Source organism: Meriones unguiculatus, chromosome 2, assembly GCF_030254825.1.
Source record: "Meriones unguiculatus strain TT.TT164.6M chromosome 2, Bangor_MerUng_6.1, whole genome shotgun sequence".
Classification (NCBI taxonomy): Eukaryota; Metazoa; Chordata; class Mammalia; order Rodentia; family Muridae; genus Meriones; species Meriones unguiculatus.
Window position 1 is genome coordinate 124,125,047 of NC_083350.1, and position 27,969 is coordinate 124,153,015.

Consider the following 27,969-nt stretch of genomic DNA (forward strand, 5'->3'; position numbering starts at 1 on the left):
TGGGGAATTCACACACATACACACACAGTTAAATTCCATTTTGCCTGATACAGTCATTTCTCTATATGGACTGTCTTTTTCCCTTTTTCCATCTTTTCACTTTCAGCTCATGTGTATCCTTAGATAAACCAAGCATCTTAAGGAAAACATAATGATTAGAACTTAAAAAAAAGTCTATTAAGAGCTGGGTGTAGTTGTACACGCCTGAGATCCCAGCACTCAGGCAGAAGAGGCAAGCCTGGTCTACAAACAAACAAACCAAAAAACTATTAAGTCAACATACGTCTTTTGGTTGTAGATTTTAATAATTTACATTTAAGGCAAGAATTGGTAGGAAAATACTATCAGTTAGTTGTTTCTGTAGTATTAAAAATAAGGTGTTTTTACATTTACTCTTTCTCTCTCCATCCATCCCTCCCTCCTGTGTGTGTGTGTGTGTTGTGTGTGTGTGTGTGTGTGTGTGTGCACATGCGTACATGCACCTGTGAACATCATGAGGATCAGAAGACAACCTACAGGAGTCTGTTTCTGTTCTCTCCTTCTACCAATAGGTTGTTTGAGGGCACAGTCCACCATGGCGGGAAAGGCACAGCAGCAGAAGCTTGAAGGAGCTGGTCTCGCTGCATTCACATCAGGACCCAGAGAGATGAATGCTGCATGTGTCACAGCTTCTACAGTCAAAGAGCAGAATGTATGAGATGGCAATTCTGCACGGGGAGGGGGGTCTGAAGATGCTTCTTCAGTTACAGAGGTGCCGCTGAGATGATTTCATGAGACAGTAAAAGAGGAAGAAGGAATTCCAGGCAGAGTGAACAAAGGGAGCATAAACGTGAGAACAGACTCACTTCTGAGGGGCACATGTCTGTCTTAGCTACAATCCACAACAGTGGCCATGTGAGCTTACAGTTCTGTGTTCCAGATTGCATGAGAATATACTGAAAATGTTGACGTGTACCAAGGTGTTTGGATGTAAAATTCCAAGTGCACATACAGCACGTACTGTGTGCACACAACATGTTAAATGATGATATGTTGCCAGGCGTTGGTGGTTTACATAGTGAGTTCAAGGACAGCCAAGGCTACACAGAGAGACCCTGCTTCAAAAAACCAAATAAGTAAATACATAAACAAGTAAATAAATAAATACAATCTTTTAGGGTTTTTTCTTTTGTTTTGTTTCATGTTTTGAGTCAAAGTCTCACCGTGTAGCCCTGGCTGGCCTGGCACTCAACCATGTAAATCAGGCTGGCTTAGAATGTAGAGATCCATATGCCTTTGCCTCCAGAATGCTGGGATTAAAGGTGCATACCACCACGCCTGGCCTTCTAGTTTGATCACCAATGTCTTAAAACATTTAAAAGAGTATCTCGGGAGGCTGAGAAACAGCTAACTGGTTCAGAGAATTTGCTGTCATTCTAGAGGACTCAAGTTCAGCTCCCGTCAGCCACACAGGACATCTCATCATGCCTATCACTCCAGCTCCAGGGGCTCAGGCACCCTCTTCTGCCCTCTGCACTCATGTGCTCAGAAACACACACAGGGATATGAATAAAAGCATCAAAGAAGTGTCCACATTTATCAAAATGTGGAAGTTTGACAAAGAGAAGAGAAAGGATATTCTGTGTTGGCAAGAAGAACAGCTCGGGAGCCCTGTTCTCCTCCCACAGTTAAGGACCTGACTCATTAGTTTCGAACTCATTAATAGTGTTTCACACAGTTGAGGAATGTTGAAATCATTATAGTCCTCAGAAACACAGGTAACCAAACTGGTATTTTTACCCCCACCCCTAATACACCACTGAGTCAATCAAATTAATTCAACAATTAATTTGAATTCTTCTGTATTTTTAAAATATTTGGGACTTAGTAGTTAAGGTAACAGAAACCCTGTAAGCAGATGAAATGGTTAAGCCACACACTGCGTTTTGTTTTTATAGCATGCTGTAGTTTGGGATGTGACTGCTAGGACAGTTCATTCTCACTGTGATGACACTGGAACAGGCCCTAGAATGTGCAGTTAGAAGGCGGCAGCTGTTCATACTGCAGGCACATGACAAGATTTCCGGACACCTCACATCACACGATTTTTACTTTATCAGACTAAAGTCTAATAATAAACAAACAAACAAACAAACTGAGGTTTATCATAATAATAAACCAAGGTGGGGGTTGCCATTTCTACAGCCAGTACACTACATAGATAGATGACAACTAGAAATCAGAAATACATGAGGCACGAAGTAAAGAGATGAGAAAGTCCAATGACAAAATGATTTGCTGTGTTAATTCACTGCTCTCCAGATGGCTCCGTCCACTGTGTTTTCACCATGCTGCTCTTGAGGACTCCCTTCAGGAGCCGAGCAGCCACTACTTCAAAGAATCAGAGCAGTAGCTAGGCAGCTTGTATCATCTTAGCATATCAGGGGAGGACTTCCCAACTGTCAAATCCATAAAGGAAACAGTAGGTTGAATTAAAAATTTAATTATAAAAGATGCTGAGCTGGGCGTAGTGGTACATGCCAAAAATTCCAGTGCTTGGGAGGTAGAGGCTGGGGTATCAGGAGTTCATAGTCATCCTCAGCTACACAGTGAGTTCAAGGCCAGCCTAGGGATAGAAAACATGGGGGGGGGGGGAAGGAAGGCAGGAAGAAAGGAAAGAAGGACTTATAGGAAAATATGTATCTGTAGATTTAAGAAACCATTGAACTACAATCATATACTTGTAAATGTGAAAACAATTTCTTTTCAAGTTTCATTTGACCTGAGGTTCTTTATATCTTTGGAGCCAATTATCAAAATTGGCTATCAAAATTAGTGGGGCTGTTCATAGTTCACAATAAAGCCAGTAGTATATTTGACAGTGAGCTTCTAACTGGGCTTTTAGTTTTGTTTTTATATTTGTACTATTTATTAGCACAGGCATGCATGCGTTCATGAAAAGGTGTGTGCACGCGCATGCGTGCGTGTGTGTGTGTGTGTGTGTGTGTATGCATCTGTGTGTCTATGTGTGGGCATGTGCAGGTTAGTACAGGTGCCTGAGAATCCAGGGGCATTGCATCTCTCTGGAACTGGAATTACAGAAGGGTGTGAGCCCCCCTATGTGGGTGCTGGGAATTAAACACAGGTCCCCTGCAAGAACAGTGCATATTCTCACCTGGAGTCTCTCCAGTCCCTTGTCTTCCCGAACTCTTAAGGATACAATGATTACACCAGACTCAGAACTGGCTGCCCAAAGGATTTTTGTCCATAATACATCATGAGGATGAATGTCCAGTGAAGGAGAAAAAGTATGTTACAACCATGTGTGGGCTGCGCAAACTGACCTGGAAACGGTCTGGTACGGGATGGAGCTATGCAACACTGCACAGGTCAGAAGCGGTAGCTGAGGGCTCACAGCACGATGGCCAGTAGCCATTCTGCTAAAAACCAAGTCCCATTGTTCTGAAGGTCCTCTCAGCAGTGCCTTAGGACATTCTGCTCCAGTGGCTCTCATCCTCACCAGACAACAGACAGAGTTCAAAAAAGACTCCAATATGGAGTAGGCCACACACAAGGAGAGCACAGGGCTGTCTGAACTACCTGGTTTGAAACCGTGCCTTGCCAACAGTGGCTGAAAATCTGGACACTGTTCTCACGCGAAGAGCTTTAAAACTCAGTTCCAGAACTGGACCACAGGCATAAGGGCTTTTCTACACCATTTCCAGGCACTTCTGAAGGGAGCCTGAGGTTGAAAGCCAGTGGTCTCAGCTAGCTGAGTTGATGGTTTCAGGACTAAGAGCATCACAGATTCATTTTCTCCCCAGATCCAATCAAGTTTTAGTCATTTATTCATTCATTCATTTATTTATTTTGGTTTTTCGAGACAGGGATTCTCTGTGTAACAGAACCTTGGTTGTCCTGGACTCACTTTGTCCTGGATTTACCTGGCTGGCCTTGAATTCACAGAGATCCGCCTGCTTCTGCTTCTGCCTCTGCCTCCAGAGTGCTGGGAACAAAAGCGTGCGCCACCACACCCGGCCCAATCAAGTTTTAAATCAATAGCCTACAAGAGAAGACAGTACTAGAGATAGAAAGCCATATTTACTCCGGTAGCAGCGTATTCAGGGAGCTCTTCTTTGATTTCATCAAGAATGGAAATGGGGTAGAGAAGAAAGGTAGGGAAATCAGACAAGGAAAATTTTAGGATATATTTAATAAAACAGCCCACTCTTTCCAGACCTCTTTTGTACAAGGTAAGACACAGTGAGGAACACAGTAACAAGCAGAATTCACTATGACTGAGGCTACAAAGGAAAGGAACACCTGACTGAGAAGGTTCACTATGGGAAATCACAGGGTTTCCAGGCACTCACAAAAATCAGTTGATTGATGAAAATAAATGAAAAAAAAAATACACTATTTTCCCAGTGACTCAGTAGCTGTTCCATGGGGCAGTATGGATTCCAGATTCTTATATATATTTCAAAGACATACATGCATAAGGTGATTTTTCCTTCACTGCTGGCCATCCATAACAGGGTGCCGAGCCTCTGAAGCAATTGCTATCACTGAGCTACATCTCCATCCCGAAGGTGCAAAAATAATAACTTTTGGTAAAAAATAATTTTTTCCATACTTTCTAATGTGATGAAAAATAAACTTACCCAAACAATTACATTAACTGGGAGAAAGGAATTAAAATGTGGAGTACCAAAGCCTGTGTTTTTCACAGCTGTGGCTGGAAAGACAATGGGAGAAGTTGAAGACAGTATACTTATTTGGGCTTCCGGGTATATTGACTTAAGTCATTTAAATCAGGTATAACTTTGGGGCAATTGTCATAGTAGTATTTTGCTATACAAGTGGGAACCATTTTAAACTATCAACACATTTAGTTTTTAGAAGCTGAAGAAAATAACAATTTACAGAGGACATACACATAGACCTTTCAGTTCAACATACAACCACAGAGGCAAATAACAACTCCACTGTTCAAGAAGCTTCATCAAGCAGAATAATAATGTGCATAACTTTTATGCACTTTTGCCCTTCACTAAAAAAACAAAACAAAACAAAACAAAACAAAAAACCAGCTGTTAAAAGAGCTGAAAGGAAAACATGGAATCCCATCACAGTGGAACATGGGAAGAGCTGGCATTCCCCAGGTTGATGAATTTATTATTCACTAGAAAAGACCTTCACAATGCAAATTTGGCTGGACTCACCAGTATCAACCAGTTAGAAAGTTCACTCATTGGGCCAAAGCCCAGAGGCAGCAGTTGGGAGTAAGAGGGCTACCAACACTGAGGAAAAGAGATTCACGGCATTGTTGTCCAGAATGGGTTTCCCTGATATGTGCTTGGTCTCCTGGGTGGGGCTACTGACCACCAGGCCAGTGCGTTCATCCAGACCTGAAATGGAAAAGAAGCAAACAAACAAACCAAAAAATAAATGTTAAGAAGAACGAATGAGCGGGGATGGTGCTTAGAGGCACTCAAAATGGTCCAGTGTTTGACATACTGTTGAATCTCCTACAATACAGCCTCTAACAAAACTAGGCTGTCTCCAACCCCTGGCAACAGGATTGTTCACCTGTATGCAAGAAGGTTGGAAAAGCACCCAAATCTGCATGCGGTGTGTGCCCAGGCAGACTTCGAGGGGTTCGCCCTGTGAGGCCTAAGGTCCTTATGAGATTGTCTAAAACAAAGAAGCATGTCAGCAGGGTCTATGGTGGTTCACGTATGCCAAGCGTGTGTACAACAGGATCAAGCGGACTTTCCTTATCGAGGAGCAGAAAATCGTTATGAAAGTGTTGAAGGCACAAGCAGAGTCAGAAAGCAAAATAAATATGTAGCTTTTTTAAGTAATTAAAAAAAAAAGAAGAAGAAGAATGAACGAGCACTTTTTCCAGAGGAGACGATCTTTACAGGATTCTCAGTGCCTTGTACAAAGACTTGGGGTATGATTGACATGGTGTTATATTTAAAAACTTTGATTATAAAAGGCCTTCCTGCAGAGGTGGACTGTAGTGGTGTCTCCTATCTCTGGAGTTCCTTTGGAAATGGAAGGCCTGGCTTCCTAGTGGTTCCTCTCTAAGACGAATTTGTGAGGTCTGACGGCTGGAATCACATCCAGCCTCAGAACTGGACGTCAGGATCCAGCATGGCGTTGCTGCAGGGGCGGCTGCTAAGACTCACGTTCATGCTTCAGCTGCAGTGGAAAATTCAATATTGACGGGCGGAGTTGGGGGAAGGGACTAAGCCCGAGAGCTGCACTCCCATGAACAGGGCTGATGACCTGATAAAAAGAGGCCTCCTGGGGCTGCTGGGCTCTTTGCCCACAGGAGGACACAGCATCAGTGCGCTGGCTCGGACGCAAAGAGCACACCATTACTGGACCCTGCATCTATTAAGGGCTGGACCTTAGTATCTGCCCTTGAAATACTACCTACTCCCAGCCCTTAAATAAAAAATAGCACATACAGAATAAAATACATACGTAGATATTACATATACATTTTTTTTCTTTTGAAGATGGTGTATGAGTAGGGCTCGGTCTGTATGAACACATGTGTGGGTGCACATGGAAACAATAAGAGGAAGTCAGATCCCTTGCAGCTGGAGTTAGACTGTGGACAGCATGACATGGGTGTTGGGACCTGAACTTTGGTCTTTATGATCAAGTGAGCAGCAAACATTCTTAACTGCTGAGCCACCTCTCTAGTCCCCATAGATTATAAGTTAAAACTTAACGGTGACAGCTAAGTGCAGTGGTATGGGTATGCACCTGCAGTTTCAGTTACTAAGAAGGCTGAGGCAGACAGAAAGCTTGAGCTCAAGAGTTCAAGGTCAGCCTGGACAATATAACAAGAACTCAGGGTGAGGACTGAAAGCCACGGAAGGGATAATCATGTGGGGAAGCAGGCCATTCATGCAGTCAGACTAGTATAACAACCATCAAATGTACCAAATGTACCAAAAGTACATCAAATGTACTTGGCAAAAGCAAACAGAAGGAGCAAACTAAAATGATCTGATCCAAGTATCCTGTTTTCACAGGATTAGGTGACAGCTCAAAATCAAAGCCTGTTGCATGCACTTTAAACCCTGCTATAAAACTAGCCAATTTGGTTAAAGGTGGTGGCGCCTTTAATCCCAGCAAAGGCAGGGAGGTAGCAGCAGGTGGATCTCTGAGTTTGATGCCAACCTGGTCTACAAAGCAAGTTCCAGGATAGCCAGGGCTATAGAGAGAAACCCTGTCTTGAAAAACAAAAAGTCAAAATTATGGAGGTGATTTTCCTGGTCACTTCTAGGCCTTGGGATTGGTTTCACTGATACATTTTTAAAAGTTTTTTATATTTCTTTCCCAAAACGGAAGTTACAATAAGATGCTGTCTTACCAGAAAACTGCATTGTTGCCCCTAAGTATGAGTCCACAATTGATCCTAGTAACCCAGCCACACCTCCAAATGCAATAATGGGCCACTGGGGAGCAGAAATGTCTAAATCATTCACAAACAACAACTGTGTAAGGAAGTAGGCCAGGCCCACGAAGGTACCACCAAGGAGACTGGAGGCAAGTCCCACCACTGTGACTCCTCCATTGGTTCCTGAAAAAGAAACACGTATCAAATCATCTGGTTAGTAATCAGGTGACAAGAGAGACATGAAGGACCAATGAGGGACACCAGAGAAGGCAAAACCAAACCAAAGACCCACATTGGTACATGCCCAATTAAAATGATTTAAGCAAAAGAACACTCTCTCTTAAAAAGAAAGAACTAATGCGTGGTTGGAGATGGAGCTTTCGCCTGGCATGCGTGAGGTCCCAGGTCCAATCCCTGGATCTCCCCACTCCATGCCTAGAAACAAAAGGCAAAAACCCGATACATGACAGTTACACACACTTTCTAGGGACACAGGCATTTGAACACGTGCATACACTGTTTAATATTCAGATCACGGGACCCACACGTATCTCCTCAAATACTCAGCATTCCTTATGGTGAACACATTAAAAATCCCATTTTCTAGCCTCGAAAGCAATACATTATCCTAAGTTGCCTCTAGTCATCCTACTCTAGACTGTAATACCAGAACCCGGCTCTTGTCTACTGAATCCCCACTGTCAACCTTTCCTCACCTCTCTCTCCTCTCCCTAGCCTCTGGAAACTGCCATGCTATCCTCAACTTCTGTGAAAGCAACTATTTTACCAGATAATACACAAGTGAAATCATGCTGTGATTGTTTGAATCCTCTAGCCTGGGAGGTGGCTCCGAGGTAAAGCACTTGATGAGTGTGATGGCTAGTTTTAATTGTCATCAAAACTAAGAGTCACCTGGGAAGCACCTCGATGAAGGACTGTCTAGACCAGGCTGGCCCATGGGCATGTCCGTCAGGATTGGCTGGATCATGGTAACTGTGCCATTCCCTGGGCAGGGATCCTGGATTATACAGTGCTAGAGAAAGCCAGCTGAACACCAAACACATGCAGTAAGGTTTGCTTCTCTGTCTAGACTGGTCATGTGACATGACCAGCTGCTTCAGGTTCTTTGCTGCCCTGACTTCCCTGATGGTCTATAATATCGAACTGTGAGTGTGAGCCAAATGAACCCTTTCTCTTTTACATTTCTTTTGTCGGGATATTTTATCGAAACAAGACGAAGTGAGACCAAGACATTAACATACACAAACTTTTGTGTCCCAACATCACAGGAATGAAAGAAAAAGATAATTCTATTTGCATATAACCTACTCCTAGCCTCCTTTTCACATACTGTAGATTACTTCTAATGATTAGTATATTGGGCACGGTAGCAAACGCCTTTAATGCCAGCACTTGGGAAGCAAAGGCAGGCGGAGTTCAAGGCCCAGCCTAGTCCACCAGCCTACACAGAAAACATGTGCTTCTAATCCCAGTACTGGTGAGACAGGCTTGTCCTTTTGGCTTGTTGTCTGGCCAGTAAGCCTACTTGGAAAGCTCTAAGCTAGCAAGAGATTTGATCTAAAAAAAAAAAAAAAAAACGGAGTAGATAGCTTCCTAAGAAATGACACCTTTAGCTTCTAAATGTATGCCAACATAGCATACATACACACACACAAACACAGTCTTCCTCTCAATCTGTGTCTCTCTCTTACAAACACACACTCACTCACTCACCAATTGGAACTTTCTCCCAGGTTGTTATTAGCCGAGGTGAGCTTTTGCTCAGAACTGGGCCAACTTCAGAAGCCCAGGTGTCTCCAGCAGAGCAGGACAGCGCAGCCAAGAGAGATAGACACATCCAGGAGGCAGTGTGCTGCTTGGCAAAATCGATGGGTATTTCCCCGGGGCCATTTTCTATCATGTAGAGGAGGGCCAGCTCTGTGGGCACGGCTCCATTACAGAATACCTGAACCCAATTCCTCTGCCCTCCTGGACATGGGTAAGCAGGTGGAGAATAGAAAGGGGGAAAAAATCAGTTACAGGAGCATATATTTTTTAGTTTCAGAAAAGAATAGTAGCTTTAAAAAAATGGCAAGGTGTCTTTGTCCACGTTATATACTGTTATTAATAAGCCCAGGATAGTTAACAACAGACTTGCCCTAAAATTCTGCAGTTACTTGTTATTGGATTAAAGGACATAATGAATTGAATTGGGCTACAGCAGTAATTCTTCAGTAAAACTCAGCTGTTCTTACAGACTGACATGCTCTGACACTCTGACACGCTCTGATCTAAGCAGGGCTAAGATGAGGCAGCTCCTCAGTTCTGAGCGATGTCAGAGGTGAGTGCGTGACCTATAGACTTATGTTAGTATTAACCAGTTTTACCTTCCTTATATTCTGAATCTAGACGCTTCTTCACTTCTCCTTTCCATTTAGTGAGCTTTGAAGATGAAAGGAAAAACATCAGCAAAGAGGTAAAAAAGCTGAAGTTCGCAATGGTCAAGATAAATCCAACCACCAGCCCTGGAAGAAACAGACATAAACACAGAATTAGATTTAATCAATCAACTGATGCTTTGAAAAAAAAAAAAAGGATATTTTCAAATTACAATCTGATGGACATTTCTAACACACGTTCATGATTCCAACTCAGTTACCACTGAACTGTACAATTAACTGGTAATGTTCAAACATACTTTTATCTCTTTTTAAACAATGCTGTAAGATCATTTCAGGCAAACTCTTCATACTCAATTTGAAAAAGAGAATGATTACATTAGTTCATAAACATTTTACATAAAGTCAGAACAAAATAGGCTAACCTGAAGATTTTATAAACTTTCTCTGGGGAGAACCGATTACAGTTTTACAGTTTTATATCTTTTGCATTTCCTCCCTTAGATCTTAGGATTTTCTTTTAAAATTAAAAGTCAAAAGAAGATAAGTGTTTTTTTGAACCTTTCAAGAACTTTTATGACTATGATTTTAAATTTTTATACTTTTCTCTGGTTTTGGGCAGCCCTTCATTTTTTTCAAATGGTGAGTAATTTCAAAGAAGTGTATAAAGCCTGCAGCTCAATCAGATACAGAGAGCTTATACACGGGCACAGAAACAAAAACAAAGCAAAGATGCACTATCAGAACACTAGAGAAAGATGCTACTGAAATCAATTTCTGATTTAGGCTGCAGGAGCCTCACACGTGAAGAATCTACTGTGGGCTGTACAAGGAAGCAGGTAGGATTGGGGAGACAGCTACTTGTCTGGTGTGCATAGCACAAGACTCAGGTCTGATCTGAGGGTGGGCAGGTATAAAACTCTGTCCGGGTGATTTCTCACAAAGCGCAAACAAATCCTGGAAGGGCGTTTAAAAACCACCCTGATAATAAAGTATTTGGCTTACTGATTTTGAGACTATTTTGGTGAATAAAAGAATGTGGTGGGGGGCTGGAGAGATGGCTCAGAGGTTAAGAGCACTGGCTGTTCTTCCAAAGGTCCTGAGTTCAATTCCCAGCAACCACATGGTGGCTCACAACCACCTACAATGAGATCTGGTGGCCTCTTCTGGTATGCAGGCACACATGCAAGCAGAACACTGTATACATATAATAAATAAATAAATCTTTAAAAACATATATATATATATATATATATATATATAAAAAGAACGTGGTGGTAGAAGGAACGAAATAGCTTCGTTTGTATCACGACAGTTAGCTAATCCTGCAGAACTGAGTCAACATATCCTGAGTAAAATAAGCCATCTATAAAATAACAAAAACAAAGACAAAGGACAAAAGAGTTTGATATGAGGATAAAGGAGAGTCAATCAAAGTGGGCAGAGGAAGTTACATCAGGGTGTAATGGCTCCAAGAACACTCTAACTTCAAAGGAGTGGACTGCCTTGCATCTGAAGAGAGGCTGTGCCAGTAGACAAACTCTCTTACAGTGGGCCGTTTCTAAAGGCCTTTTCCTTCCTCAGCATTGACACTGCTGATTACCATCACTCCATTTCTTAAAGAGCAGAGTATCTAGGCATGTGCCCACAGTCCTGGCTATCCAACAGACTCAGCAAGGAGGGTGCCAGGAAGCTACAAATTTGACGACAGCCTGTGCAATATAAGACCTCTTGTAAACAAGTAGGGAAACCATACAGGATGCCCCTCGTCTTGAGGAGCTTGATGGATCAGGATGATCTGTCTGGGGTTACATATTCCTGCTGGTCCATATGCCATGTGGGTGATGAGTGTCCTGAGAGCATCTCGTCAGATGCCATCTTATCCTCACTGGTGACAGTGATATTACTATTTTTGTTATTAGGGAGAATGCCACAGTTGCTGAGCCCTGCCCAAGGGAGGCGACCCCTGACCTGTAGACTTATGTTCATGTTTCTCAGACTTTGTGCTCATCAAAACAGCGTCTAATGATCATTTGGCTTCTCAAAGACTTACTACAAGAACAGAGCATGCCTAAATAGATGGTCTATGTTCCTGTCCACCCAGTAGTTCTGCATTTTAGCTGATTAATAAAGTAGTAATTAATCTCTTCTTTTCTTAGATCTAACCAATTCAAAATAGAGGCTTCTACTTCAGGAGGATGAGCCAGAGCTGAGCACAACTAGGGAAGCAGGAAAAAGCACAATTCATGGGATAGTTATTCTGTACCTTTCCTGACGCCTCACCTTGCCTGTGTGCTTTTCTGCTCACAGCACCTCCAGATAGGCAGGGCTCTGATGGGATCACATCTACCTTTGTTATCTATCTAACACAATGAGAAATAGAAGCTCTATGAAAGCATTTTAATCCATTGCATGTACTGTTACCAACATCGCAATATCCTGAGTGCCTAGACCCAAGCGCTTGGCACGCATGCTTCCCTCACTACTACGTATTTACAGAAAATGAAGGGAGAAATGGTTAATCATTAAGTGTAATTATCTGGGCCAATGAAATTAAACTGAAACTTGCCATGCCAAAGGCCAGATAAACTGTCCATAGTTAGAACAGAACTACACTAACAATGACTGGACAGTATTTCCTTGGAGTAAGTACTATTCCTCTCCCCCACCCCCACGCCATCCTGAGGCTTCTTTTTCAGTGTGTGCCTTATACTCTGTGTCCCCTCCACACACTGAAGTATTTCTGTGTCATGAGGGACTCTAAATATCTGTATCTTATGTGCTTCCAATCACAAATACACTAAAAGCAGGATATGGCAAATTTTAATAAAAGTCCACAAGACTGTGAATGGTAACAGTGGTAGGAAAATGGTATGTGACGGGCGGTGTGTGAAGCATTTTACATGGGTAACTCCTCATAACTCAGGGCTACACATAACCATTACTCCTTCCCATCTACAGCCAGGAAAATTGTAACATGGAAAGTTTAAGTAACTGACAGCCTCACCCTAGAAATGTATTTCCAACTATTATGATATACCTCATATCAGTGTTACATTTTATTCATTAAAAAAAGAAAGCCTCCAAACAGAAACGTCTCATACGGTGAAAAGATTAGGAAAAGAGCCAAAGTTTTTAAATCAATATACATTTACCTCCTAGGCACATGTTTTATGACAGTCCTTACCCAAGAAAACCTGAGATGCAGACCTTTAGTCCTCAATGAATGAATCCTGTACTGAGTTTAACCCACACAGACCAAACACACACACATCACAGTACATCAGTACCAGAACGGTCTACAGAAACATGGACTTCTGTAGCCCGACTTCAGAACTATCCGCTACTACTGAGAAGGAAGTCAGTACATCAACAGCGTGAAGATGGAGTTCAGGCGGCAGTGTGCTTGCCCAGGATGCACAATGTCTTCAGTTCAATCATCATTAGAAAACTGAGCATGGTCAAGCATACCTGTAATCCCAGCATTAGAGAGATGAAGACAGGAGGATTAAAGCTCAAGATCATCTACAGAGCACTGAGCTATATAAAATCCTGTCTCAAAGTAAAAAAGAGAGAGAAGATAGAAAAAGAAGGAAATTAAGAACATGTTTCCTTCTTTAGTCTTAGTTAGGTTTCTATTGCTGTGAAGAGATACCATGACCCTAGCTACTCTTATAAAGGAAAACATTTAACTGGGGGCTCAGGAGGCATGAGGCATACAGGAGACATGGTGCTCAGAAGTAGCTGAGATCACTACATCCAGATAGGCAGACAGCAGCAAAACAGAGTGCTATACTGGGCCTGGCTTGAGCATCTCAAACCTCAAAGGCCGCCCCCCAGGGATGCATTTCCTCCAACAAAGCCACACCTCCTAATAGTGCCACTTCCTATGGGCCTATGTGGGCCATTTTCATCCAAATCACTATAATTGTGATTGACCATTTGCTGGTGGCAAAGCATTGAGTACTCATAATCAACTCATTCAGTACTCAGGGGCTTGCCCTCTCCTGGCACACTGTGACGGGTATTAATCAAACCTCTCAGGGTGGACTGAAGCCTTGTTTTCAGGAAGTCTGCTTATGCTACTAAACGCTGGCTATCTGGTAACAGGTAAAGACATTTCACATTCCCTAAGAAAAACAAGAACACATAAAAGGTATCATCCACTACGACCAAGTAGGCTTTATCCCAGGCATGCAGGGGTGGTTCAATATACGGAAATCCATCAATGTAATCCACCATATAAACAAACTGAAGGAGAAAAATCACATGATCATCTCTTTATATGCTGAAAAAGCATTTGACAAAATCCAACACCCATTCATGTTTAAAGTCTTGGAGAGATCAGGTATACTAGGCACATACCTAAACATAGTAAAAACAATATGCAGCAAGCCTATAGCCAACATCACACTAAGTGGAGAGAAACTTAAATCGATCTCACTGAAATCAAGGACAAGGCAAGACTGCCCACTCTCTCCATATCTGTTCAACATGGGTTCTTGAAGTCCTAGGTAGAGTAATAAGACAACTAAAGGAGATGAAGGGATACAAATCAGAAAGGAAGAAGTCAAAGTATCACTATTTGCAGTTGATTTGATAGTATACATGAGTGACTGCAAAATTTAACCAGAGAACTCCTTCAGCTGATAAACACCTTCAGCAAAGTGGCTAGAAACAAAATTAACTAACAACAACAACAACAACAAAAATCAGTAACCCTCCTGTACATGAAAGACAAAAGAGCTGAGAAAGAAATTAGGGAAACTACACCCTTCCCAATAGCCACAAACAACATAAAGTACCTTGGTGTGACTCTGGCCAGGCAAATGAAAGACCTGTTTGAAAAAAACTTCAAGTCTCTAAAGAAAGAAATTGAAGAAGATATTAGAAGATGGAAAGAATTCTCATGCTCATAGATTGGTAGGATTAACATAGTGAAAAAGGCCATCCTGCCAAAAGCAATCTACAGATTCAATGGAACTCCCATCAATATACCAACACAATTCTTTACAGAACTTGAAAGAACAATTCTCAATTTCATATGAAAAAACAAAAAACCCAGAATTGCTAAAACAATCCTGTACAACAACAGACTGTCTGGACATATCTCCATCCTTGACCTCAAGCTGTACTACAGCGCAATAGTAATAAAAACTGTATGGTACTGGCATAGAAACAGAATGGTGGATTAATGGAATCAAATAGAAGACACAGAAATGAACCCACACACCTATGGATGCTTGATTCTTGACAAAGAAGCCAAAACCATACAATGGGAAAAAGATAACATCGTCGACAAATGGTGCTGGTCTAACTGGATGTCTACATGTAGAAAAATGCAAATAGATCCATACTTATAAACCCTGCACAAAACTAAAGCCCACATGGATCAAAGACCTCAACATAAAACCAGCCACACTAAATCTGTTAGAAGAAAAAATAGGGAAGATCCTGGAACTCATTGGCACAGGAGACAACCTTAACGGAACAATAACAGCACAGGCTCTAAGATCAACAATCAATAAATGGAACCTCATGAAAATGGAAAGCTTCTGTAAAGAAAGGGCACTTATCAGAACAAAACGACAGCCTACAGACTGGGAAAGGATCTTCACCAACCCTATATCTGACAGAGGGCTAAGATCCAGAATATATAAAGAACTCAAGAATTTAAAAAGCAACAAATCAAGTAATCCAATTAAAAAAAATGGGGTACAGAGCTAAACAGAGAATTCTTTATACAGGAAAACAGAACTGCAGAGAAACACTTAAAGAAATGCTCAACAAAGGAGGGGGGAGGGTGGGACCGGGAGGGGAGGAGGGAGGGGCATGTGGGGGAATACAAAATGAATAAAGTGTAATTAATAAAAGTTAAATAAAAAATTAAAAAAAAAGAAATACTCAATGTCCTTAGTTATCAGGGAAACGCAAAACAAAACAACCCTGAGATTTCACAACACACCCACCAGAATGGCTAAGATCAAAAACTCAAGTGACAACACATGCTGGAAAGGATGTGGAGAAAGGGGAACCCTTCTCCACTGCTGGTGATGTAACCTTGTACAACCACTTTGGAAATCAATCTAGTACTCTCTCAGACAATTAGGAATAGTGCTACCTCAAGATCCAGCTATACCACTCCTAGGCATATATCCAAAAGAGGCTCAAGTATACAACAAGGACATTTGCACAACCATGTTCATAGCAGCTTTATTTGTAATAGCCAGAATCTGTAAACAACCCAGATGGCCCCTCAGTTGAGGAATGGATACAGAAATCGTGGTACATTTACACAACGGAATACTACTCAGCAATTAAAAACAAGGAAATCATGAAATTTGCAGACAAATGGTTGCAACTAGAAAAGATCATCCTGAGTGAGGTATCCCAGAAGCAGAAAGACACACATGGTATATACTCACTTATAAGTGGTTATTAGACATATAATATAGAATAAACATACTAAAATCTGTACACCTAAGGAAGCTAAGCAAGAAGGAGGACCCTGGATAAAATGCTCAATCTTCATTCAGAAAGGCAAATGGGATGGATTTGGAAGAGGGAGAAAACAGGGAACAGGACAGAAGCCTACCACAGAGGGACCCTCAAAGACTCTATCCAGCAGTGTATCAAAGCAGATGCTGAGACTTACAATCAAACTTTGGGCAAAGTGCAGGGAATCTTATGAAAGAAGGGGGAGATAGTAAGACCTGGAGAGGACAGGAGCTCCACAGGGAGAGCAACAGAACCAAAAACTCTGGGCACAGGTGTCTTTTCTGAGACTGATACTCCAACCAAGGGGCATGCATGGAGATATCCTAGAACCCCTGCACAGATGTAGCCCATGGCAGTTCAGTGTCCAAGATGGTACCCTAGTAATGGGAACAGGGACTGTCTAGGACATGAACTCAGGAGCTGGCTCTTTGATAACCTCCCCCTGAGGGAGGAGCCTTACCAGGCCACAGAGGAAGACAATGCAGCCAGTCCTTATGAGACCTGATAGGCTGGGGTCAGATGGAAGGGGAGGAGGACCTCCCCTATCAGTGGACTTGGGAAGGGGCATGGAAAAAGAGGGGAGGGAGGGTAAGGTTGGGAAGGGATGAAGGAGGGGGCTACAGCTGGGATACAAAGTGAATAAATTGTAATTAATAATAAAAAATAAATGTTTTAAAAAAGAAAAACAAACAAATGTCAAAGAAAGCTATCAAGATCAAATGGAGGGGATCCAAAGATGATGTTGTTGAGAAACCATGTTTTTTCAAGAAAAGATACTAGGGTATTACCTTGAAAGTGTAAGTTCCACAATGTTAATACAAAAATACATTCAGATATAAGAGTTATTTTATTAAAAGCACACACTCATACAGCCCCGGGTAGAACTGTAACAAGTTCCTTCAAGAAACAAAATTTAACTGAAAAGTCACTGTAGATAGAAAAGAGCAAATGATACTATTTGGTAAAAGGCAGTGAATATGTACAGTAGATATACGGCGCACCTGAGCATTCTGGCGTTTTGTACCTTTACCTGTCTTCATTTCTTAGTGGTTCCTTACAAATTTGCCAATTATGAACAGACTGTATCTCAAATCCAGTCTTGAGGTTGAGTGCCAGGAAAAGCAAAGGTCTAATTTTGTATCTCGATATCACAGTTATTAAAAAAAATAGTTGTTTGGAACAAAATGTGGAGGGACAACAACAAAACAAAACAAAAAAACAAAAAACCAAGCAGCAATATCTAACTACAAAATATGTGGTTATTCAGCATGGGGGAGGTGTGTTTAAAGATGGTATCTAGGAAGTACTTGCTCTATGGGTCTCCTCAATGAGTAAACTGACCTAGACCAACACGACCAAAAACAAGACTACTATCTAAGGAGCACACATTTACCATTTTGCTATTTGTAAAGACAGTAAAGCAAAAGAAGGTACCATCAAATAGTACATGCGTATCCTACACAATGTCTATGGAACTACCAATGGTGTCTACAAAATGTGTTGCTTCCCCATAAGTATGCTACCACCTTCCAGCACAGGAAGATGACGGTAAAGGCAATGGAATTGAACTGAACATTTCAAGGCCAGTGCCCCCAACCTATAAAGGAAAGTGCAGCTAGTTCAGCAGCTATACAGCCCAGTGTGAGGACACAGACACCTGGGAAGAGAAAGAAGCATAAGGCAGGTCAAGATATAAAACCATAGACACCGGTAAATAACCCTGAGACATACGTATGTCTTTAAAGAGATTCATACCATTGTACAAGGAGAGGGAGAAGTATTTAAAGTCGCCTCTTGCAGTTTATGCTGTAATGAATATATACAGAATACACAGAATGTATCTTTATGTGTTATTTATTTGTTAGATTTTTCTGTTAACTTTTTTTGTGGATCTGCAAATTCAGAAATAAGAAAATAAAAAACAAAACAACAACAACAACAACAAAAAACCCCAACACCAACAATAAGAGCACCACCAAGAAAAAAAGTTAGTGTTTCCTCCAAGTTAAAAAAAAAAAACATATTTATTCTAGGAAAGGTCTCAATAACCCCACACCCAAAGATTCACTTCAACTATTTTGCTTTACAGCTCATCACAGAAATACAGGTAATGGGATTTTAAACTTCTGGATGTATTTTCAGGTTGTGAGTTATTTGAACAAAATGTTTTTTTTAAATCTTTGAACCAGTTGAAGCAAGTTCTTTAATGGAAGGTATAAGTTCTGCATCTGACTGCTTAACACAGAGCAAACCAAACCAACCAAACAAATCCATATTTACTCTAAGTGAAAATAATAATATCTAAAACTTAAATTTCAAATTTCAAAGTTAGCTTAAGAAAAAAACACTTCCCTCAGGGCCCATGCTATTACAAACACCTAACAACTGGTAAGGGGTTTATACATGTATAAAGCTGCTTTGAATTTTTGGCCTACATTTTTCTAACAGAACATGTATCTATCCTACCTCGAGTCACTGCATTTGCTGATGATCTGGGTATTGCTGACAATCTATGTCTCAGGTCAAGAAGGTTTAAAATGGACCCATTTCCTACTCTATGTGAGGTTCACTGTGCTGCAAGTAAAGGTTGCTTATCTGTGTGCAGTTTCTAATCTCCTTTGGAAGGCATCCAAACTGATTGTGAGCTATATTCAGAGTAATGAGGTTATATAATTCACCCATTTTCAGAGAGCTGTTTGTCTTTGTTCTCTGGAATGCTGAGTGTGCTGGGTTTGGGTAGGTTTTTTTTTTTTTATGTCCTTTTCCACAGTCACTATACGATTAAAATGAAGGTACAGGGTGGTGAGAGAATCAAGCCTAGACACTACTGGAGGTACTTCTCTCACTCTTTTATGCTCAAGCGTCCGCAGCCTCCTCAAGTAAGCTGGCGAGTAAATTTTCATCGAGAGTCAGGATCATGAGATTGTTTGGACAGCCCTGCTCTGCTGGGACAGACTTCAATTTGTTACTGTAGAGATAAAGCTGTTGGTTCTGACTGATGGTGGCAGAATCATAGACCTCTTGGACAACTCCAAGCACCTTGAGCTTTCCTCCCGGCATTTGTAAAGCTCCCCAGTTACCCTGGCATTGCTGGATTTTTTTCCCCCTAGTCCCAGGTTCTAGATTTGGCCATTTGCTGCCCTGGCTGGGCAGCACTGGAGTTTTGTCAACTTTCCCTTTGGCTTTTCGGTTCTTTTTCTTTGCATTCTTTCCTCAGATCTCCAGAGGCCCCTGACTCTTTTCTCTTTCCCTGGTGGATGGTACTTTCTGATAACTTTTCAAATGGTAACAGTCACTCAGCAATTCCTTAGAATCCTTGGATGAACAACAGGTCAGAGTTTCAGAATTCCCTCACTGCAAGAAGAGTAGTCTCAGTCTGTACCCCAGGGGCTGCCTCCTCACCCAGAGTTGCAGAGTGAGGTGAATAGCCATTGATGCCTAGAAGTGGGGTATGCTGGATCAGATGGGGGACTTTCAGAGGGAGCCTAGAGGAAGACATGTTGGACCCAGTGACACTTCTGTTGGAAGCAAATCAAAAACACTCAAATCAAAAACAAAGAGTTCTCTAAACTCCATATGTGTGTACTCATTACCCACTTAGATAGATAGATAGATAGATAGATAGATAGATAGATAGGATAGACGTGATAGGCAGATGACAGATACATAGACAGAAAGATAGACAGATGATAGATGGATAGATAGATGATAGATAGGCAGATGACAGATAGATACATAGATTGAAAGACAGATGATAGATGGATAGACAATAGACAGGCAGATGATAGATTGATATGTAGAAAGATGGAGAGATGGATAAATACATGATAGATGGATAGAGAGATGATAGATGGAGGATAGATGATAGATGACAGATGATATAGAAGGTAGTTGGATAGAAAGATGAGAGATAGGTCATATATGCATAGATAGATAAATAGATAATAGATAATAAATAGATAATAGGATGGGTTGATAAACAGATAATAGATAGATAGATAGATAGATAGATAGATAGATATGTAGATCGATTGATGGGAAAAAAGAATTTCAAGGCATTGACCCTTCTTACTGTAAGTGAAGAATAATAAATAGCAAGGCAAGACATTATAAAGTAAAATATCACTGGTATTAGAGTCAAACACTGGTAGCTAAAATTACTTATGAAGAGTTAATACTTCTAAAGTGCTAAATGTACAGCACATAGTAAGGGTGCCATTGCTTTTGCTAAACAAATAGTACACAGTCATTCCTAATACTGATTACATATTTATAAAAACATTTTAAAAAGCCAACACATGGGGCTGGAGAGATGGCTCAGGGGTTAAGAGCACTGCCTGCTCTTCCAGACGTCCTGAGTTCAATTCCCAGCAACCACATGGTGGCTCACAACCATCTATAATAAGATCTAGTGTCTTTTTCTGGCATGTAAGTGTATATGCAGATAGAACATTGTATACATAATAAATAAATAAAATATATATTAAAAAAAAGCCAACACATCTAATTAACTTTCTCATCTCCCACATCAGGAAAGCAATCAATAGAGCAAATAATATTTCTTAACTATGAAGAGAATTATGATTCTAAGGAACTTTCCCGAATAATTGATAACATCCAATAAACCCTGGCTCTATCTAGTGAGCAAAGAACTTGCAAGCAATCATTTTATTTAATTCTCACTGATTCTACAGGGATTCATCCAGCTAAACTGTGGGAATTTTTTTTTTTTTTTTTTGAGATTGGTCTCACTATGTAGCTCTGGCTGGTCGGGATTGCCACATAGACCAGGCTGGCTTTAAACTCATAGAGATCCACTTGCCCCTGCCTCCTGAGTGCTGGGATTAAACAAACAAATAATCTAGGGCTGTGGGACATAGCTGAGTTGGTAGAGTGTCTGCCTAGAATGCTCAAATGCTTGGGTTTGGGTCCAGCAACAAAGAAACTGGATGCGATGGCACAGACTTGTATTCCAGCATGTGTGAGGTGGAAGCAGGAGGGAATTAGAAGTTAAGTTCAAGCTTATCCTCAAGACCAGCTTGAGCTACATAAGGCTCTGTTTCAAAACAAAAAAAAAGTTTCAGAAGTAAAGAGCTGCTCTTACAGAGGACCAGCAATCAGTCCCTAGCACCCATCTATATCTCCAGATCCAGGTGATCCAATGCCTCTACATCCCTGGCCTCAGTAGACACTTGTGCTCATGTGCACATACTGGCATGGACACGCACACAACTACATATAATTATAAAATGACAAAAATAAATCTTAAAATAAGAAAATATCTTAAAAATAAAAAATATCTTTTACTGTCAATTGTCGTGGCCACGCCTGTAATCCCCATACTGGGAAAGCTGAGGCTCTGCTAGGAGTTCAAGGTCAGCCCTCAGACAATGATGACAACAAAAATATTTTATTTCTATACAACTATGGGAGCATGCTGGAGCTCTTGCCATGGCCCCGGGAAGGTACTTTTGCTAGTGAGTTTACCTGGTGTTTGTGCTTCATTCATTTTATGATATATCAGACACTGAAGACCCACAACAGGGAGGAAAGTATGGTCATCATTCAACTTGACCTTGCCTGCTTTTAGTCCTTATTCTTTTTCCAATTGTGCCTTCTTACCTCTGTGAGGGTCTACTCTCGCTTACGAAATTTTACAAACACCAACTTCAGTATAAACTGAGGGGACAGTGTTAACAGTACAACAGGGGTTGGTGATCAGAAGCACTTTGAAGGCTGGGTAGGTGACTTCCAGGAAGGCTAGCTTGACTAACCTTCATCCTATGGGGAGAGTTTAGGCGGAATCCATGAGCCTTGGTGCCCTGAACACTCTTTGGGTCACGAAACTACTTTTGCCAAAACAGAGCATGCCAGTCTTCTGATCTGAGGCTGAGAAATCCCACCTGCCTTGAGATGAACTCCTTACTGGAATATACCAGCCTGAAAGGACCTGGTTAACCCCAACCTATTTCTCCAGCATTCTCTCTCTCTACTTTCCTGGTGCTTACTACTACTTGCCTGCCTGAGCTTTCTTCTTACTCTTGAACAAGGCAGACCTGCACGTCAGGGCTTATGTACTCATTATGATGTCAGCCTGGAACTGCTTCTCAGCCATTCTCTTTGCTGGCTTCTCTGATGTTAGGTTCAAACTGCCTTCTTAAAGAAACCGGAGGAACATATCTAGGAGGGAAATGCCTGTATCTTCTAACATACATGCTTATTATATCTTCATGTTTTTCTTCATAAACATTAACATTATCTGAAGTTTTCATATATTTTATTTACTTTTTATCCAATGGCCCATGGTCCCACACAGTAAAAGTTTCTGGAAGGCTGATGCAGAAAGATTCCATGTTTGAGGCCCAGTTAGGCTACACAGTAAGACTCTGTTTCACAAATAATGTAAAGTAAATCAAAAGTAAACTAAAAGACCTATGAGAACTGAAGCCTTGTCATTGGTCACAGCTTTTTATTCCCTGTTTCAAGAGCAGTGGCGCAGAGCAATTAAGTGCTCAGTAAATACCTGTTAGAAAAATGACATAAAAAGCCTGTGCCCCATTCAGTTCTAAAAACTAACCTAGAACAACAGGCTTGAACTGAGCTGTTGGAGATCACTGGTGGCAATTTTTAAGAGCTATTCTTCTTACTCTTCCATTTTACACTTTAGAATGTGTGTTCTAGTAATTCTGCCAGTAGGAGACCAATTCAAGAACAGAGAGCCAAGGTCAAGGTCCACAGAAAATAATCCTATTAACCTAGTCACAGCAAATTACAAAATTGACTATGTAGGGTACTCTAAAGGCATTTGTTCTTGTAGCTCTATGGGACAATATGCTAAAATGAGATGCATCAACATTGAAATTTAGTCATACACAGCCCTGGTGGTGCATGCCTTTAATCCCAGTACTTGGGGGGCAGAGGCAGGCAGATCTCTATGAGTTCAAAACCAGCCTCATCTGCATAGTGAGTTCCATGCCACCCAAGCCTACATAGTGAGAACCTGAACTTAAAACATTCTTTTAAAATAAATAAATAAGTTTAGTAATACTCAGAATTTAGAAAAGACAAGATTAAATAAGCACATTTACTATATAATTATTTTAAACACTCAACACTAAAACATACCTCCTAAAGCCCCACTGTGGTCTAGACTTTTCTTTTTAAAGCCATTACACGCGATCAGAACAGGAACAACAACAGAAAACAGCCAACGCCAAGGAGAAACGGGCCGCAAGTTACCTGGGGAATCATAAAGGTAGAGAAATAGGCTGTAAGTTACCTGAAAAATTGTAAACATGGAGAACAAACAGTGTGAAGTCTGCACAGGTTACCCTTCTAAAATTTATTGATTAATTATTTTTTCTTTTTTCTTTGTTTTTTTGAGACAGGGTATCTCTGTATAGCCCCAGCTGTCTTGGAACTTGCTTTGTAGACCAGGCTGGTCTCAAACTCACATAGATCTGCCTGCCTCTGCCTCCCCAGAGCACTGGGAATAAAGATGTGAGCCACTACCACGTGGCTGATTAAATATAAAATGTTTTCATACAGTATAATTTGACCATCTCCCTGCTGATCCCAAATCCTCTCCACCGTTGTATGCAACCAACATTATACCATTTCTGTCTCTTTCTAAACACACACACACACACACACACATGAAAACCAAAACAAAGACCAATGAGACAAAAGAATGCCAAAATGAAACAAAAAGTCTACAAAAATACCATGGGATTCCTTATGTTACCCAACTACTCCTGGGTATGGGTCCTGCTCTGGAAAACGGTTGATCTACCCAGTGAAATTCCACTGGGGAAAACTGATTTTCCTGTCAACAGCAGGTATTCAAACTGCAAACAGTTTCTTGGTTAGTGACAGGGTCCCATGTCCACTTCCCCTTCTCAGAGCTGGGACAAGGGCCGGCTTGAATCTTGTATAGGTTAGCCTTAATATTCAGCTTTAATTGTGAGTTATGGATCAAAACACTTTCCTAGGTAGGGAAACAGATGAAGTCACCCAGTGAAAATATTTATGTTCAGACTTGAATACTGTTAGAGGAACAATGTTTCTGGGGCAGTGCCCACTAGGCTATGTCCAAGTGTCAAAAACCATTCACATTTTCTTACATATCACACATGAGCATTTGGGCATATGAAATAAATCTCCAGTTTTTTACTTTTTCTAATTCTTTCTATGTATGTATGTATATATGTATGTATCTATCCATCTATCAGTTTTTCAAGACAGGGTTTTTCTGTATAGCTCTGAATATGCTGGAACTCACTTGTTAGACCAGACTAGACCAGATATGCCTGCCTCTGCCTCCCAAGTGCTGGTATTAAAGGAGTGTGCCATTACCTCCCAGCCTTTATTTATTTATTTATTTTAAGGAGGTATATATTAAATTTCAGACAAACTTATGGGAATCTAATTACTTATATCCTTCAAAGAGATTTTCTAAAATAAATAACATTCTGATAGGCAACAAATCTGAATCAACAATTAGAAGTCAATTTACCCAAAGACTACATCCAGTTCATAGCTGTTTTGTTTGGCTAACAAAACAGATCTTTTAGATCTGTTTAGATCTTTTGAGTTCATATAAAAAACTAGAATATTTGATATAAAAATTCTGATTCTTCATTTTGTTTAAGTTTGATACTTTGGCCTACATAGCAGAATTAACTAAAGGCCAAAAGAAGTCTATCATCATCTTCAGACAGGCTATGGCTTTGACACTTGAAGTTCAAGTTCCCACCATGCCTGATCACCTCCTAGACACTATGACTAAGGGATTTCTTTCTTTCTGTCATAGTCATCTTTTTATCTTCCTCTTCCTCCTCCTTCTTCTCTTTGGTTTTTCAAGACGGGGTTTCTCTTTGTAGCCTTGGCTGTCCTGAACTCACTTTGTAAACCAGGTTGGCTTTAAACTCACACAGAATCCCTTGCTTCTGCCTCCTTGAGTGCTGAGATTATAGGCATGCACCACTGTGGTGCCCAACTTGAGGTATTTCTTTATACTCAGGGAAAACACTAAACTATTGCTTACAGTCATACTTCTGTCAAAAATGAGGAAACAGCCAAGGATACTGGCATGGGCTTGTGAAGCCAGCAGGGAGACATAAGAGGATCACATGTTCAAGGCCAGGTCTACACAGTGAGTTCTAGGTTAGCCAGGGCTATGTAGAAAGAAGCTCTTCCTCAAAAGTCAAATAAGAAACACCAAAACCAGGAAATGAAAAATTAAAAAAAACCAAGAGGGCTGACAAAAATTAGTCAAAATCTTGTTTCGGGAAGTGAAGACACAAACTCACTCATTTGCATTAGGAGATCGGTCCTAGTGGAAGAGTCCAGTTTAGAAATCCTAGCTTATTCTACTTATTTATTATAAGAATGTTTTTGTTTTTATAGGCAAGTTCTAAGCCAGCGCTCAGAGACAGAGGCGGGCAGTGGATCTCTGTGAGTTTAAGGCCAACCTGGTCTACACAGTGACAGCTTGTCTCCGCAAAACAAACAAAAACAAAAAGTGTGTGTTGATCTGTGGAAGTCAAAGGATAACTGTGAGTTGGCCCCCGGGTTCCCGGGATTGTCCTCTGCCTCTGCCTCCCAGGAGCACTGGGATCACAGATGTGTACTACTGTGCCCAGCCTCATGTGGGCCTGAGGATTCAAACTCTGGTCCTCTGGCTTGCACAGCAAGCACACACAATCCACAAAGTCACTGCCTCACTTCCTGTGTGGAAGTTTTACAGATCTCACTGCAAGTGTTGGCCCTCATAATTCCTGAATTTAGGAGACGGAGAGGGAAGGATTTGAATTGGAGGCCAGCCAAGGCTACAAGCTGGGGTCTTGTCTCAAAACAAAACAAAACCCAACAACTGTAACAAACAAGAGTTGAATATGGAGCAGCCCTGAGCACTACTAGCACAGTATGTGCAGAACCCTAGGTTCAACCCCCCACTGCAAAAGCCAAAACCAAAATAATCCTTAAAAACCATCATGCAGCAAGGTATGGATCCAAATATATTAACGGCAAAATGAAAGCCATTATCTTGTACAATTAACACATGCTAAGGAAGAAACATGTGAAGTATGTAAAGTCACTCAGAGTTGTTAATCTCTGCAATCCCAGCCCTCGGGAGGCTAAGGCTAGGGCATGATGAGTTCAACCCCAGGAGGAGCTAACACAGCAAGATTTGGCTTCATACCAGTTAGCCAAAGCGAAAACAAAGTACCTCATCTCTGTCAAGTGGCTGTGGTGTGTATTGAGGACAAGCACCTGGCAGCTCCAGCACTAAAGGTCTATTCTTTCGAAGGGACAAAGTCTTCAAACCTCCAAATGTAAATACTGTACCCCTTTAATCTTTGCTATTTTCACGGAATTATAAAACTTCTAATCATACGAACAAGCATCACCAAAACTGTTTCACGAAACTACATTTTATGTCTTTTTTTTGTTCCAGTAAGGTAAGCAAAGATAATTACTTGACACATGCATTTCTATGAAAGGTGTAATTAACATCAGGACCAGCATCATTCCAGGCTGTAAAATATGGAAGACTTCGTTTATCTATTCATGGTAGCAAACCAGATTCAGACTGTTGTAGTACTCACAATCATTCCTCCCGCTTACAGACGTACTTTTTGGATTCTGAAGTGGAACTTTTAAATTCCACCCATTAACTTGTAGAAACACTTAGGCTCGCTTATTTACCGTAATAGGTGCTGGCAGTCACCGATGTAATCCAGAACGCTAGGGAAATGCAAATGATCAGGCTCAATATTACTATGTTGGCAATCATTTTTATGTACTTTTTGCATGTACTGTCGTCAAGATCTGTCATGGAAAATAAAGCTACGAGCACCTGGGGGAAGAAAAAAAAAGATAGCATTTCAGATGAACTGTTGCTGAAGTTTCTTGCAACAATACTCCTTTAAAGGCAGCGAGAATGACAACATCTTCCACCAACCGAACGACAAAATATAATCGTAAATCCAAAACTTCTAGACACTGCTGCTGGCGCCGCGCTCCAGCGCATCCTGGCGAGGTTAACGCCCCCGTGGAAATTGAAGGCGCCAGGAGGACATGCAGGGCCAGCGGGGAGGGACTCGGACGGAGCACCGAAGTCCCGGGGCCCGTGGGAGGCCCCGCCCACCCGAGCCCCGCCCCCGGGCGGCGCAGACCCTGCCCCTAGTCCCGCCCCCGGGCGGCGCAGACCCCCGCTCGCCGCCGCAGCAGCTCCGCCTCGGCAGCACACCACCCGGGCGACCGAGCGGAACCCGGAGCAGTGGCGGCGAGAACCTCTAAGCACTCACCTTGCTGCCCTTGGGGTCCGGTTCCAGCCGGCTGGGGCCAAGACCCCGCAGAGCCAACCTGAGCGCGACGCGCTATGTGCGCGCATGCGCAGCAGCCCCGCTACGCTCACGTGACTCTTTAAGGCGGAAGCTGGGCTTGGGTCCAGCTAGCGTTTTGGACAGTTCAGGGCGGTGTTTGTAATGCGTCTCGGTAACAGACATTAGGACAGCTAGGTCTTAGAATTTATGGACTTTCTCGACTGAAAAAAAAAATGTCACCAGCAAGGGTGGCGTGGGGCACCAAAACCTGCCATTGATGGTATAATGACATACGAGTGAAGTTAGAACCAGTAATGGGTTATAATTTATGAAGAGT

The 27,969-nt window shown here is 41.6% G+C and overlaps 1 protein-coding gene and 1 pseudogene across 4 annotated transcripts; one reads left to right on the forward strand and one right to left on the reverse strand.

The window, feature by feature from the left end:
- Window positions 1-284: 284 nt before the first annotated feature.
- Window positions 285-27,731, reverse strand: Tmem19 (transmembrane protein 19). 4 transcript variants are annotated; one of them, XM_060378071.1, is made up of 8 exons: window positions 27,269-27,410; window positions 27,013-27,163; window positions 23,428-23,541; window positions 9,793-9,930; window positions 9,140-9,394; window positions 7,379-7,588; window positions 5,205-5,390; window positions 285-671 (listed from the first exon to the last, which is right to left on the reverse strand). In XM_060378071.1, exons 1-7 carry the CDS (start codon window positions 27,335-27,337, stop codon window positions 5,227-5,229), a joined length of 1,101 nt encoding a protein of 366 aa, XP_060234054.1. In that variant the 5' UTR covers window positions 27,338-27,410; the 3' UTR covers window positions 285-671; window positions 5,205-5,226. The 4 variants fall into 4 exon arrangements, with proteins under 4 accessions (XP_060234054.1, XP_060234056.1, XP_021500515.1 ...); XM_060378073.1 differs by lacking the exons at window positions 285-671; window positions 27,269-27,410 and adding exons at window positions 2,060-4,042; window positions 27,615-27,731; XM_021644840.2 differs by lacking the exon at window positions 285-671 and adding an exon at window positions 2,060-2,438.
- Window positions 5,479-5,833, forward strand: LOC132652248 (large ribosomal subunit protein eL34-like; annotated as a pseudogene).
- Window positions 27,732-27,969: the final 238 nt, after the last annotated feature.

Excerpts from the sequence above, each read along its gene's own strand:
- Tmem19 (XM_060378071.1), bottom strand. The coding sequence starts at position 27,337 with ATGCGCTGGAGCGCGGCGCCAGCAGCAGTGTCTAGAAGTTTTGGATTT. Across the intron at positions 23,542-27,012 it reads GACTGCCAGCACCTATTACG|GTAACTTGCGGCCCGTTTCT; the intron begins GTAAATAAGCGA and ends ATGATTCCCCAG. Across the intron at positions 9,395-9,792 it reads AGATTCAGAATATAAGGAAG|GAGGGCAGAGGAATTGGGTT; the intron begins GTAAAACTGGTT and ends ACCCATGTCCAG.